This window comes from Bacillus rossius, chromosome 5 (assembly GCF_032445375.1).
Source record: "Bacillus rossius redtenbacheri isolate Brsri chromosome 5, Brsri_v3, whole genome shotgun sequence".
Taxonomy (NCBI): Eukaryota; Metazoa; Arthropoda; class Insecta; order Phasmatodea; family Bacillidae; genus Bacillus; species Bacillus rossius.
The window spans coordinates 60,334,542-60,348,998 of record NC_086333.1 but is presented as its reverse complement, the minus strand read 5'-3'; the positions used below and the strand labels follow the sequence as shown (position 1 = coordinate 60,348,998).

Here is a 14,457-nt window from a genome sequence, read left to right as displayed (position 1 = left end):
CTAAGACGCTGTGTTGACGTCTGCTACCTCATCGTGGATCTGCGGGATTCAAAAGTTGGATGGGGCCGTGCACTAGTTCACGCGCATGCATCTCTTGAACTCAGGCATAACGTTGCCATGTGACATGTAGGCACTAGAGCCGTGAGCCTGAGAAGGTACCCTAGGGTTTGAGCCCCCCAGTACACTGCTTATGCTGCTGTAAAATAAGACGATATTGATGCTGATAGAGCTTTATTTACTAGAGCACGGACTCTCGTACAAGCAGTGATTTCCCGTGTATGACCTTTTCTAAATGTACAGCCATGGTACAGCCCCACTAATCCAGACTAGATGAGACCGGACTCCGTCCGGATCACTGAAAGTCCGGATTAGATGGAATTATCCATAAAATGCATGTAGTACAAGGTTTAGATTAATAAAACTATAAAAATTTATGTTTATTGTGTCATAAACACAACTTTTTCTACAGCTTAATTTTTTTAATACTACTTCATACTTAGACCTAAGTTTTTAACATGTGTACTGATAAAGGATTAACAAAACAAAACATTTTTTTAAATTCCTGCCCGGATTAATTGAATGCCCGAATGAGCGGGATCAGAATTATTAAGACTATTGTAATTGTAATTAAAAAACACCTTTAGCATTTTCTTAACCTTTAAATGTTCCAAAAAAAATTAAAAAATGTAGGAATGTAAAAAAATGTGACTTTTTTTATTGTGAAAAATGCAAAAACAAATGTGTAAAATACATGGAAAAGGATTAAAAATATATTTTATCACTATGTGGTTAATTCTTGACATGTTTCAAGTACGCAATGTATGTTTGTGTGCAGGAGTCAGTACAAGCGCTACGCGTTCCTGAGGTGTGAAGAGGAGAAGGAACAGTTCCTGTACCACTTGCTGACGCTGAATGCTGTCGACTACTTCTGCTTCACCAACACCTACCCCAACACCAGTGAGTGTCAAGCACCAGCCTGTCTTTGCCCCGGCTGCTAAGCCGGGTCGAGGCTGAGGAAGTGATAGGTTTTTCGGGCACCAGCGAGCTTCAGTCGGCACGCAAAAAAGATTCCCCTCAGGGGTGGTGATGTCCTACCAGTGTGGGACCTCGACCTCCCCTGACGGCCTGTTTGAGCACATTCTTCAGTTAACGACTCTTCGAGTACGTTTATTCTAACTAGCACTCCATAACTCCCAAGCACGCGTGCACTTCCGCCTCTGACCGGCAGGGAGCGAAGACTGCCTAAAGAAGGGGTATTTCTCCCCACCTTCGGAAAGGGGGGTGGCCTTAGCCGTCCGGGCCCGGTAACTGGTCGGGGGTTCAGGAATGGGCAGTATGCCAACGTGTGAAATAATTCGGGTTCACCAATCATCAGCTCCAAGCCCTACAAGTTCAAGGAAACTTTCTTCTCATCTTGCTGCCTTTGGGTACCTACATCTGTAAAAAAAATATATATTTGTGTACACAACAATATCATATGTACTTTCTTGTGCTGTTGGAAAGATTTCAATGATATAAACTAACTTTATTTTTTCATCCTTAAGACTTGGTCTCACATGTCATATTGATTTTTTTTCTTCTTTTTTTCATCATTACTATTATTTTAGGTCAGGATCTGTACATTTAACAGAATACATGTTCACTTTTGTTGTTCAGTCACAATTACTTTCAGTAGGTATTCAGAAAGTGTAATATAATTGGCGTAAAAAGTTGCATTAGTTTATGTGATTAATATGTGTGACCTTTTACACATATTATATTATACTGGAAATGAAAGTAAAACTATGTTAATAATACTTGTGACACAACAAAAAATACAACAGGTTGCATGTTAAAATTTAAAAAAATAACCCTGTAGTAAAAATAATGATACAAAAAAACTTCATGTGTGAGTCCAAGCCTTAAGGTTCAGTTTCATCAGCCAAATAGGACATTTTCCAGTTCCAGTTTTTTTTACAAAGGATTGTTTCAAAAATGTACTAAGGAAGATAAATTCTATACTTTTATTTTGATATCTAGTGACCAAGATACACTCAGCTAAGTAAAAATTTTGATTCTAAATATTTTCCTGATTTTTTTTGTAGCAGGTAACGTGTGGCTTAAATCGGGTAACAGAATCTCTAAAGAACACAAAATTCAGTCATTATAAACACAGAAATACATAGAGATTTTCGGGAAATTTTTTATGAAGATGCAATAAACCATGTCAAGTAAAGCCAATTCCTATTGTGATAGTATTATTACAACCCATAACGCAGGGATAACTGGGTTCGTAAGGGATAGCCCAATTAAGTTTTATTACAGTTTTATTCATTACTAGTATTTATATTATAAATAAATAATTTTACTTCTTAATTTCCGATTACAAATCACTGGCACTTAAAAATGTTTATTCTCAAGTCACTCAATGTTTGTCAAGTTCCACAATTCGCACTCCACACTGGAGCTAGGCTCAACAGTGGTTCGCCCCTTACCTTGTGCCTGTCCACACACACAGTCTTGCGCCACTCGCCACTCAGTCGCACCACTCTCACAATCCAGTCGAACTCCGCGTCACACTCTTACCCTCTTCGCCGATGTCACACTACACTTCACTCAGAATTCGCTCGGAACTGTCGCGGCACTCCCTTGGCACTAGTCATGGAACTCACCGCGGAACTCTCGCGGCATACCCCGCGGAGCTCTGTCACCAAACTCCGTCATCGCACTCCTTGCAGAACCCACCGTGAAACTTGTGGCACACTACACAGAGCTCTTTCGCTGAACTCTCACCGCACTCCTCACGGAACCCACCGCGGAACTCTGTTGCCAAACTCCGTCGCTAAATTCTCGCCACACTCCTCGCAGAACCCACCACGGAACTCACGCGGGGATACCCTGCGTAGCTCTGTTGCCAAACTCCATTGCCGAACTACCCCTGGAGGCCGGCGTCATTGCTTAAGTACCTAGTTGACTGGCACACTTCTCGAATCACCGAGAGCAGCCGTGACGAGTCGCGTCATCCCGGACCGACCCGACGCCTGAAGCATCGAGATTAGTGTCGCTTGCTCACACTGCAACCCGCGGAATTCTCAAGGCTGCTCAGCGATTGGTAACGGCGCAGAGGCATGATTATGTGCGGTGAGCAGAGGGGGGGAGGGTGGTAGCGACGACTCTTGTAATCTGGCCAATACGCATGACATGCCTTACGTCAGCGGACCACACGTGGCTGTGCAGGGCCGCCAGCCAGCTCCGAATCTCGCATCGCGGTCTGGTCTCTCGTGTTCGTAACAGTATATAAAGACAATCTCAAAAGTCCAGCTGTATATTATAAGGATCATCCTGCTACTCAGTTGGCGGTACCTGCATACAGGTGGTGCCTGCCTAGTGGGTGGTGCTTTCACGTATGTAAGGCCTGCCTTGTGGGTGGAGCCCACATGTATGTAGCACTGTTTATAGTGTCTACCCTATCTGATGTGCCAGCCTCATGTGTTGTTCTTTTGTTATTGTTAGTCTTGTCAGTGTGAAATATGTCTTAATTTGTCTCATTTCTTGTTGTGCCTACCTCAAAAGTTATGTAGGTAACTGTTGGTAGGTGTGTTACAAATGAATATGTGTATATATAATATGTGTGACAACTTGCGTAACTTTCAGAGCTGCCGTACCGAGTCGTGATCTTCCCGTCACGCAAAGCGAGCGCGGCGACTACCACCGCCAACGCGTGGGTCGCCATCTCAGGCACACTTGGCGAGACGTCGCCTGTCCCCATCCCGCGGGGGGCACAGGAGTTTGTGTTCCACGTGAGTTGCGTGCGGTTGGCCCTGACTTACCAGCTTCGGTGCCGTGGCACTGACTAAGTGGGCCTATGAGAATATTAGATTTTTATAACAAAAAACAAATTATTATAAATATAAAATTATTCGCGAATACAAATTTGAAATTCAAGTAGCAAAAGTGAGCAAATATGTTCCTTTTTTTTTTTTTATAACGGTTTGAAAAAAAAATGTTTTAACAAATACTTGAATGTGGACTGAGCAAGCAAGTTCATTGTTTGTTTCAAAAATAATTTGGTTAGTGAAATAAAATGTTTACTTATTTAATGCAATCTGCCACCCAAGGTTAGCCCAAAAGATAGAAGTGATTTAGACATTATTTAACACCAAGTAAAAGCAGATCATTACAAAAGTTTAAGTCTCCGGGGTGCGGGAAGCATCCTACCCCGGGCGGCGCTGAGATAGACCTGTGGGGTGGGGGGGAGGGGGGGGGGTTGCAGCAAACAATGGCCATGGGAAGGTATCCGGTCTCTGAACTAAACCACTATTACGTTATGTGGTGAAAGTGTGGTAACATATTTATACTTATTTAAATTAACGAAATTACTAAAGAGCATAATTATTGACCTTAATAATTATTACAAAACAGAGCCCTTATTCAAATTAGGCAGGCTTCAGAAACGTTTCGGCAGGGTCAAAAAGTGTTTCGGGTCTGATTATTTAATTAAATTCTTGTGGCTGATACTCCATCCACACAAAACATTAAGGTTAAAAATTGAAAGATTTACAAATATTACTACTGCATGTTAAAAGTGCATGGCACTGACTCAACATGCATGCATGTTGCTGGCGGGAGGTTTGAAATGTGCCAGGGATTAGATGTGTTGGTGGGTCGCATCGGGCTACTAGGAAGGGTGTTACCCTGGTCGACATCAATGTATTGTAATTGTAAGTGATCCAATAATCATATGTCAGTAGTATTTACTTTTGGAATAGACCTTTTCATGCCTGTTGTAAAATTCAGAACTTGGAATGATTTTTATAATACTTGGATAATACAGTGAAATCTCTTTACAACGTACTGGAAAGCCTTGTTTATATGGTCGTCATTGATCCGGATCTCCAGATAATCCAGATCATCTTTCTAGATATTTTATTTAATGCTCATTTAATAATTTTTGACTACGTTAGCGAAAACATACTATAAGTACGCCAAATGTTCACTTTTTAGTTTGATTCAATGTACAGTTATGGTAATAAAATGCATTTAAGAAAGCGCACCAGCTGACAAACATCATGGCGTTCTTCGAGCGTCAACCCGACACCGCTCCAGCTGAACATTAACAATAAAGCGTTTTCGTGACCATGCTTCGTTGAAACGCCATACATGTTTGAAACAGAAGAAAATTGGGAAAAAAAGTAGTTTTTATATATTTTTCAATGTCTTTTAAACAGTATGGAGCATATATGCTATGTATTTTTGTTACAAAACTTACCTTTTTATCATAATAAACTGTAACTCTGCTTATTTAAGGATTTTGTTTTGCTTATATTACCCTAATTACCCGGATCATCCAAATGTTCAACTGTCCAGGTTGCCTTTGATCTCAGTTAGTCCGGATAAACTATGTTTAATAATACCTGGAAAAAAATCCACTGTTTTTGGTACTAAATAATGAAAGTACTTTATACTGAAATGTTAATGAATGTAAAACGTCCTGTAGCTATTTAAATTGAAAAATTCTTTGAAGTGAGGTGCTTCGTGATGAGGTTACACTGCTACTTGCCTACTGCTCAGTGGGTTGTACTGTTTCAAGGTGTGTGTGTGTGTTACGTGTTGCCATGTGCCGGATGCTGGAGCAGCACAAGAACCTGGGCATCCTGACGACCTTGAGGGTGGGACACGACAACTCCGGGCTGTCGCCCAAGTGGATGGTCGAACACGTCATCGTGAGGAACGAGGTTACGGGCCACACCTACAAGTAAGGAAATGAAATGTGTATTGAGATGTGCAGTTTTAACACTGTTGTGAATACGCTTTTGCTTGTTAGCTGAGGATTCTGCAGAACACATTAGCCATTACAATGAGTTTCTACACTTGAAATAACAAAAAAAAAAAAAATTAGTCCTTCATACTGCTGTGTAGACTGCCTGATGATGCTTACCAACTGTCACTTCTCATAGAATTAGAATTAAATACATCATAGCGTAAATCCCAGTGTTCGGGGTGGGGGGGGGGGGGGGGGGGGGGGTCAGGAAGCCACTCACTGAGGGGGCTTGCTTGTGCTTGTAAAATAATGATAAACTTAAATTTCAAAACTGTGTTTTATGGAAAATTTCTGTATATTTAAAGTTTCCTGCTTATTTAATGCATAAAGACTGAACTATGAGCAGTATACAACATACAAGCATCCTATCCAGAGATAACTTGTGTCAGTTAAAACCCACGCACATAACTCCCCTCCCCTCCCTTTGTGAATTTCTGTGGGGCCCCCTTGCAAATCATATTTGCGCCCCTGACCAGAAGTATTCATAGGTAGTTACATGAAACACTTAGCACAATATCATTATTTTGTTCTTTGCACTTTATTTCTTTTCTCTAAAATTGGGAAAAAGTTGAAAAGATGTTTGACAATGATTGTAGTCTTAGATTTGTAGATAGTTATTCAAATTTTTTAACAGTCCAATTTTTCTGCAACTTGGAGGTGAAAAAATGTTTTGATTAATAAAATATTCTATTTTTGACATTTTTAAGATAACCTATATGTGCCATAATAATGAGGAAGCATTTTTAATCTTACATTATTTCATAGTAATGTTTATTTCTTATTGGTAGATGCCAGTTTAGAGTATATACTAGTTAAAAATAACTTTGATTTAAAATTAGATTCAACTTTAATGTTGTGCCAATATTTGCTTCAAATTTATTTTGAAATATCCAGCTTTGCCTAGCCTTATGATGTCATTAAAATTTTATTTTAGTTTCATTTATATTTTTCTATTAAAATTTGTAGTGACTGTTGTGAAAATACTCAACAAGTACACATTAGTTACTGCATTTTTGGTTTTGTTTTTGTAACTTTATTTGTTTACGTTTTATTTTAATAGAGTGATGACAAACATGTTCAAAAGACTCTGTAAGAATTGTTCTTTGCAGTTCTTTTTTAAATGAAATAAAATAAACTATGTATTAGCTTATGAGAAATGCAACTCAGAAGTTGAATGAACACTTGGTCATAAAATACTTCAAATAAAAATAATGTGTATGTATGTAAAAGAGGCAGGGGGAGTTTAAAGTGTGAAACTTCCCTCCAACCTTCAATTCCTTTTACCCCATAATTTATTGAAAAATTCAACTTTCCATCACATTTTATCTACTTAGCAGCCATATAAGAATGTCATATAAGAATTGTGTCAATATTGTAAATGGATAGCATGAATTAAGCATCTGATTTAGAAACTCAGCTAAGATTGCAATAAGCGATTAGAAATATAACACCCATTTTTGAATGGATCTTGTGTATGCTACTGTGTAATCAGTAGTTTAATGAATGCCAAACCAGAACTATAAGTTGATATAGAGCATTCCAACTACTAGTGAGAACATTTCTGACTCCTTTCTAAGTCATTTGGAACATATGTAATACAGACTATGTAGCTGTTGACACAAATTGCTTTCAGATGGTCTAGGATGTTCAAATTCAGAAGTATAGACAGATTATATTTTTTTAGAAAAAATATTTGGGCATTTTTGCCAAAAATTTATAAGAGTAGGGACTTAATAGTTTTTTTACACCAATTGTTTGCACTGTTACGTTATGAATTCTAAATCCCATTGAGATTGATTGTTTACGCTTCCAACCTGGAGTTCCAGCTGGCTGTATTTGGAACCATGCTTCGGGCTAACTATGGTTAACTGACCCTTTAGTGAGAGCCAGAAATAACAGAGCATGATCTTGTTACTGAGAATAGACAGTGTCCGCTAATGAGGCCGGGCATGTTGTCTCTTGCTTTAGGGTATTTACACTGGTTGGCAAGTGGTTTTTTTTAGGAACACAGATTTTATTACGAGTTGACACTTTGTTGCAATAGCCTCTCCACACTCACTGGTCCAGAATCGATATACACTTACCTACCACTACTCACACGTGGTGCCGTTTCGTGGCGGGCAGTTGACTACTCTGTGGTTTGACTCCCGGTTGCTAATCCTCTGATCTCGTGCCAAGCAAGGGTAGCCAGATGTCTTGATGTAATCAGCGCTGCGAGAACAGGTCTCGGCAGTGTGTGGGAGGTTGGCGTGGTGAGCGAACTCGACTGCCTTCGGGGTTGTTCCTCTGGTGTCCCCCGAATGGCCAAAAGGCGGCCTTATATACCATTTATGAGGGCCTGGGAATGACGTAGGCAAGGGTTGTTTCCCAAGAATCGCCGGTCGCTTCTGGGAAGTCCAGGCGACTGGTGCTGTGTGCACTCGGCCTGCCTGGTGTGCGACGGGGAAGGCGGGGCGGGGGGGGGGGGGGGGGGTTACGTTCGGTCAGGTGGGCTCAGGCTGTTTTGTCGGTGGTTGCCCTGGCAACGACCGACGCAACTGTGGATGGGAGTGCTTGCCGTCTCGCCCATCTGCGCGGCTCACACACGTGTGTAAGAAGGGAGGCGCTGACGGCTAGCGATTACAGATGTGCATGGTACATCGCACATCACAACTTAACAGCCTAAAAAAAGTCCTGTTTTTTTAAAACAAACGACTACATAGACTACATAGTACAAAAAAAATTTAAGTGTGACTTTAAAAGCAAAACCTACCTCTTAAGGCTGGATCTAAAAAAAAAAAAAAAAAAAAAATTATTTTATTTTCTCTTGTCATTATTGTTTATTCAGGAATTTTTCTGTAAAATTATTCCAATACTTCTTTCACATTTTTTGTTGTTGGGTCACATTTTTGTCGCCGAAATTAACCAAACATTTTCGAGCTGTAAAACGTCACGCAACTAATCATAATTAATTGTGAACACTTCCGTTGATTTTTTTTACTGCCATGAGATAATCTTTGTAAATATCTGTTGATAATATATGAGACTAAAATATTAAATGAAAGAGAATTATCATGATAAACTTACGAGAAAAAAATTGGTTGTCTGTAAAGTCGGTTTACGCGCGATACTTTAACGTGACAACGTCGTAACAAACCATTGATGAAATGATTGCATACTTTATGAATAAAATTGAATCATTTTTATTTTAATAATAAAGGAATAAATACTTGAAATTATACAAGTAATCAGATTTTTAAAATGCAAGAATAATTAAACCTTTATTGCCGAAATTGTTGTCGTAATAAGCAATGAAAACCACATTAACTTTTCACTTCGCTTTACAGAACAGTCGAGTGGAAGAGAGATATAGATGCGGCAGCAAGCGTACAATGAGCGTAACGGGACACAGCGTAACGGGACACTTTCATGCGTGCAGCCGGCGTTCATCGATTTATTAGGCGTTGTCACGTCAAAAAATAAAAGCCCTCACGTGATAGTGATGACAATAAAATGAAATAATAATTTGGGCGTGTGAGACTGTGCATGCAAGTGTAATTGAAGTGGGGTGGCAGGGGTAAATCCTCCTGTGGAAAGCGGCCGAGACGAGAGCCGGGGAGCGCGGACGTGAGATAGCGAAAGTTGCGACCCTGCCGGCAGGTTCCCGTGCGGGCGCTGGCTGGGGCGCGGCATCGACGACGACTCCACGGAGCGGCTGCTGGTGGGGGAGCTGGTGGCGCGGCACGTGCGCGGCGAGGAGCTGGCCGAGGCCTGCCGCACCCCACCGCGCTGCCGGAGCCCCAGCGCGCCGCGCCGCCCCTCCGACGCTCGCCCGGGCGTGCCCGAGATGCAGCACCTGCTGGGTCCGTCCCTCTCTCTCTCTCCCAGCATCTCACCGACCTCGTGCAGTTGCAGGACGAGCGACTTTGCACGGTCTCAACCAGGGGCGCAACAACAGTGGGGGCGAGGGTATTTTGCCCCCCCCCCCCCCCCCCTTCCCACTGAAACCTTGAAGTGGTGGCAAACGGGGGGGCAAAGAAAGTGCTGTGTAATCTAAAAAATTTTAGATGATAAAACTTGCTTAAACAGCACCATTTTCCACCTTGAAAATGCATATTTTCCCGGGGGAGGATCCCCGCTTCCCATACGGGGGATCGATGATTCTTTATAAAAAACGTATATTGCCCCCTACCCCCCCCCCCCCCTCTTTGGAAATTTATTTGTTGTGCCCCTGGTTATTAACGCATTAATAGTTATAAGGGGATCCAAAGAAAATTAATATACAGTTCAATTGGATAATTAAAAAAAAAGTTGATTTTGGCTGCTCTATAGAAAGAATAAATACAGTTAAGCATTGGTCTTCTTCAAAAAATCATTATGAAAATGCACCTGTGAAATGTAACCAACTAAAATTAAATTAAATTAAAACAGTCAGCAATACACCTTGAGCAAGATTAAAAACACTTACAGCATAGTAATGTGACTTAGCAGCCCAAAAAAAAAAAAAACATTCTAAACGTCAGTGGCTTGTTCGGTGCTGGGTTATAGAATGAATGTGCTGAATTATTAGTTGAGGGATGAAATGCCTTTTATTGTAATAGTGTTTTTCTACTACTTCTGGCTGCTGCATAAATTGAGCTTCAGTCTGTACTCAAGAATGAAACAATTGGATTTCAAGAAATTTAGTACAATAATAATGCATGTCATGAAGTAATGCATTAGAATTTTTTTGTCCTTGTAATTTAAATATTTGCGGCAGGATGCACACTTTGTTACTGCAGGCATCTTTGTAAAACTTATTATTATAATTTTTTCATTAATTTCATGCAGTTGAAGTTGCAGGCACAGGTAGTAGTAGATAACAGGTGTTTTTTTTTTTTTTTTTTTTTTTTTTACGTACCAAAAATAATAATTTCATAGTGTAGAGTTCGAGACAGGATCAGGAATTAGATGGTGCAAACAAACGCACGAGTACAGGACTTGAACAAGGTCACAGACAAAGTAAGAATGAGATGGGATGGCCATGGGAAGAGAGAGGCTGCCTAGGAAAATGAAGGAAGACCCCAGGAGGAGGTGGGAAGAGATAATAATGGAGTGGAGGAGAAAGGAGTTGAATGAAACAAGAGTGCAGGAGGAGTAATGATGGAGTGACAAAATAAGATGAAGGCATCTTACTTTGCTGACCCGGCCGCAGCCTGGAAGCAGTTGAGAATGATGATGAGTGTAGAATATTAAAAAATACTTGAATGTATATAAAAATATATATGCTGGCTTAATAGTTAATGTTTTTGGCTGGTGAGCCACATGTTCCTGGCTTATTCCTGGCCATTGGTTGGGGATTTTCCACTGTCAGAAATAATTTCCTCCCAGGGTTCAGGACTGAGTGTTGTATTGTCCCTTCACCTCCACACTGCGGAAGATAGTGGTAGACCCTCGCAGAATCGTCTCGCGTAGTTTGCCTGAGTCAAGCATCTTCCTGTGAGGATAACTGGGGTACCAAACCAGCCTCATTGAAATGTTCCTATGTCCTATCATCAGTTATCAGGCTCAATAGATAAAAAGTTTGTTGAAAACCTGCTCCAAGACTTTCTACTTCATGTAAGTTTAAACTTTATAGCAGCAAAATCATATTGAAAATAAGGAATATTTTGGGTTTAATGTTACTGAGTTATCCTCAAGCGTTTAAGCAATGAGACCGTCAAGATTTTCGTGGCTCTGAACCACTTTGGTTCTGACTTAGGGATCATTGACAAAAGTCACCAAAAAGTAATTTCCAATGGCCTTTTACTAAATTTATTTTTTTTTATTTTTTTTAACCCCTCGTGTCAGTTTATTGTTGCAAGTTAAATATAAATACTTAAGAGACTGTTCCCTTATCATTCGAAAATCATCTCTGAAAAATTGTAAGTTTTGTTACTGCAAAAAGTATATCTAATTCACTTTTAATTTACTCATGTTCAATTTTGCTTATTATATCTGATATAAAATACATGGTTTTAAGGAATTTTTATAAAAGGTTTTGAAAAAGCCCTGCAGGTATATTTGTAGACACCCTGTGTAAGAACACTTGCTGTGGGTGTCGCTGCAGGCGACGCGGTGAACAGCATCGTCAAGTTCTACTACCGCCGCAAGCACGAGAAGGACCGCAGCACGCTGACGCACCTGCTGTGCGGGGAGCTGGGGCTCGTCTACTGCCTCGAGCAGGCCTTCCTGCACGGCTTCAGGTCCAGCCGGCTGTTCGGCAAGAACCTCTACCTCTGGGACTTCTTCGGTACTGGCCGCAGATCGCGGAGTGGCTGGGCCGGGCGCTATCACGCCATTTACATAGCATTTAAGACCCATTGCACTTCTCTGCACAAGTTTCGTTTTGAGGTTTTGTGTTTTAACGTTTATTTCTCGGACAGTGCAAAAGTCCGAAATCGGTACAGCTCCAATATAGGAACCATTAATATGATATAGTAGTGAAAATAGCAGAAAATAAAGTATTTAACGATAAGTTTTAGTCACAATCATAGATTATTTGTTAGTTCGCTCATTTACGTACTGTGTTGCAGAAAACAAATCCAAAATTCTCAATAAATTTTCTTTGTTTCTTACATCTTACACTCGTTTCACTGAATTTTTTTTTTGTGACAAATAATTTCATAAAATTATTTTTTTTTGTGAATTTATTATCTAATTATTTAGAAAATATAGAATATTTTTCGATAAACTTGCAGACCCATAATATTTTGTTTATCTTGAAGTTTAATGCTAGTTCCTTGCAGACATGTTGTTAGTTGTTATCATATCTCGATAACAATACTCACTTCAAAATGTCATTTTTTAAAATTCTTCCTAGCGAGTTCCTTTCAAGCTGGCAAACAAGCTTCTAGCATTTCGGTCTTTAAATTGTTACATATTTTTTTACTATCCATTTGCTAACCTCAGAACAGACACCCACTCTATAGGCTAATAGCTCCAAGGATTAGACTTTGTTCTTGGCGGCTATTCAATTGGTGTTAGGGAGGCATGATCCAAAATAGGTGTGTTAACCAGGGCCCCCACATGGCCGGTGCTACCATTGCTATAGCTACGAGGCCCATGGGTCTAGGGGGCCTGCGAAGGAAAGAAAAAAAACTTAAAACAAAAAAGTAGACAATTTTAAATAAATCATAGAAAACAATTAAACAGTAAGGCCTAAATTTAGTTACCGATGAAATATTACACCAGAGTAATATGATTCGGAATATGCTGTGCGTACAGAACCTGTCTGAATCTACAACTGTGGGTAACAAAACCACCACCAACTGACGTGACACCATGTTGACAGTGCAGAACACTTACACTCATTTATTTGCCATCATTCAAAATCAATTTACGTTTACAATTGAAACACTGACTTAAAACTAGTTTTAATGTGTTTTAAAAATAATTGTGAAAAGGTTAAAAAGTATATAACTAAAACAGTATACATAAAGGAAAATACATTTTTTTATCTCTGTTGGGAAAAAAGGGAGGGGGGGGTGGGCGCATCATGACTTTTAGCAACGGGGCTCACAGAATGATGTGGGGGGTCTGGTGTGAACGCTGCGGTGCGGTGTGAACTCAGCCGGAGCGCACGGCAGTGAGGTGACGTGTGTGTGTGTGTGCAGTACGGGCGCGGGAGCTCATGGAGGAGGGTGGCGGCGGCGAGACCCGGGACACGGCCGGGGAGCGCGCCGAGGTGGTGCGCTGCTACTGCCACCTGGTGGACCAGGTCAACGCCTCCAGCCACGCCCTCGGCAAGGACGGCCGCTTCCAGCTCTTCATCTGCCTGTGCGCCAGGTGTGTGTACCCGTCCCTCCTCCTTCCCCCCGCGCACACTGTCGTCCGGCTGTCCGCAGGCCGTGGAGGTCACGGAACTCAACAAGATAAACAGTCACAAAACTTTTTAATCTCCAGCAGCCTTTTGCTAATTTGCATTATATATATTTGATGCCTTGCTCTTTAGTGTGTAGCCGCACATAAAATACAAGTATTAGTAGACTGTCTACCTAAATCATGTGGAGATTATCTCTGAAAAATGTTTCTAGCTTTCTGACATAAAAATTGGCATGTTCCTGTATTATGCTTTATATATATATATGCACACACACGCTTTTTTTTTGTATTTTATCAATGATAAATTACCATCTTGGATCTTGTAAAAACATAATGTCACTACATTCTCTGTACATCATCACATTGATGTGGTCGGGGGATTTGCTTTCAGATGTCACCATGTTCAAGGAACACAGACCCAGCAGAGACTAAAACTATTGTATATCCTCCAGCCTTTAAACTTAGCATTCATGTGTGTCATATTGTTTATGTTCAGATATTCTTGTATTGAGATCATTTATAACGTACTTAAAATGTACAGAAATACAGCTACCATCACAGCCAAATACTTAGCCCCTTTTTGTTACACGTACGTTCACAGTCACTTGACGAAAAAGTTGAGAGTTGCAGAATTTTATTGTGTGTAATCTGCACACTTCCATGTTTGCACTCCATTGTAGGTACTCTGTTTCATGATTTACACACTCACTTTCGTGATCTGAATCCACTTCCATGTCATTATAGAACAAGCCTTGCTGATTGCTCCTATAGAACTAATGCAACAGGACAAAATTATTTGAACAACAGAAATTTAACAAATTTTATGTATTAATGAA

At 40.5% G+C, this 14,457-nt stretch overlaps 1 protein-coding gene across 2 annotated transcripts in view; it reads left to right on the top strand.

The window, feature by feature from the left end:
* Positions 1 to 14,457, top strand: part of LOC134531870 (DENN domain-containing protein 5A) — a 160,993-nt gene that overhangs the window by 142,750 nt on the left and 3,786 nt on the right. For both annotated transcript variants that reach the window (XM_063367876.1, XM_063367875.1), the window contains 6 exons: positions 836 to 957; positions 3,634 to 3,779; positions 5,616 to 5,734; positions 9,440 to 9,642; positions 11,868 to 12,050; positions 13,414 to 13,585. In XM_063367876.1, the coding sequence (XP_063223946.1) occupies positions 836 to 957; positions 3,634 to 3,779; positions 5,616 to 5,734; positions 9,440 to 9,642; positions 11,868 to 12,050; positions 13,414 to 13,585 (945 nt within the window). The remainder of the gene's footprint in view (positions 1 to 835; positions 958 to 3,633; positions 3,780 to 5,615; positions 5,735 to 9,439; positions 9,643 to 11,867; positions 12,051 to 13,413; positions 13,586 to 14,457) is intronic.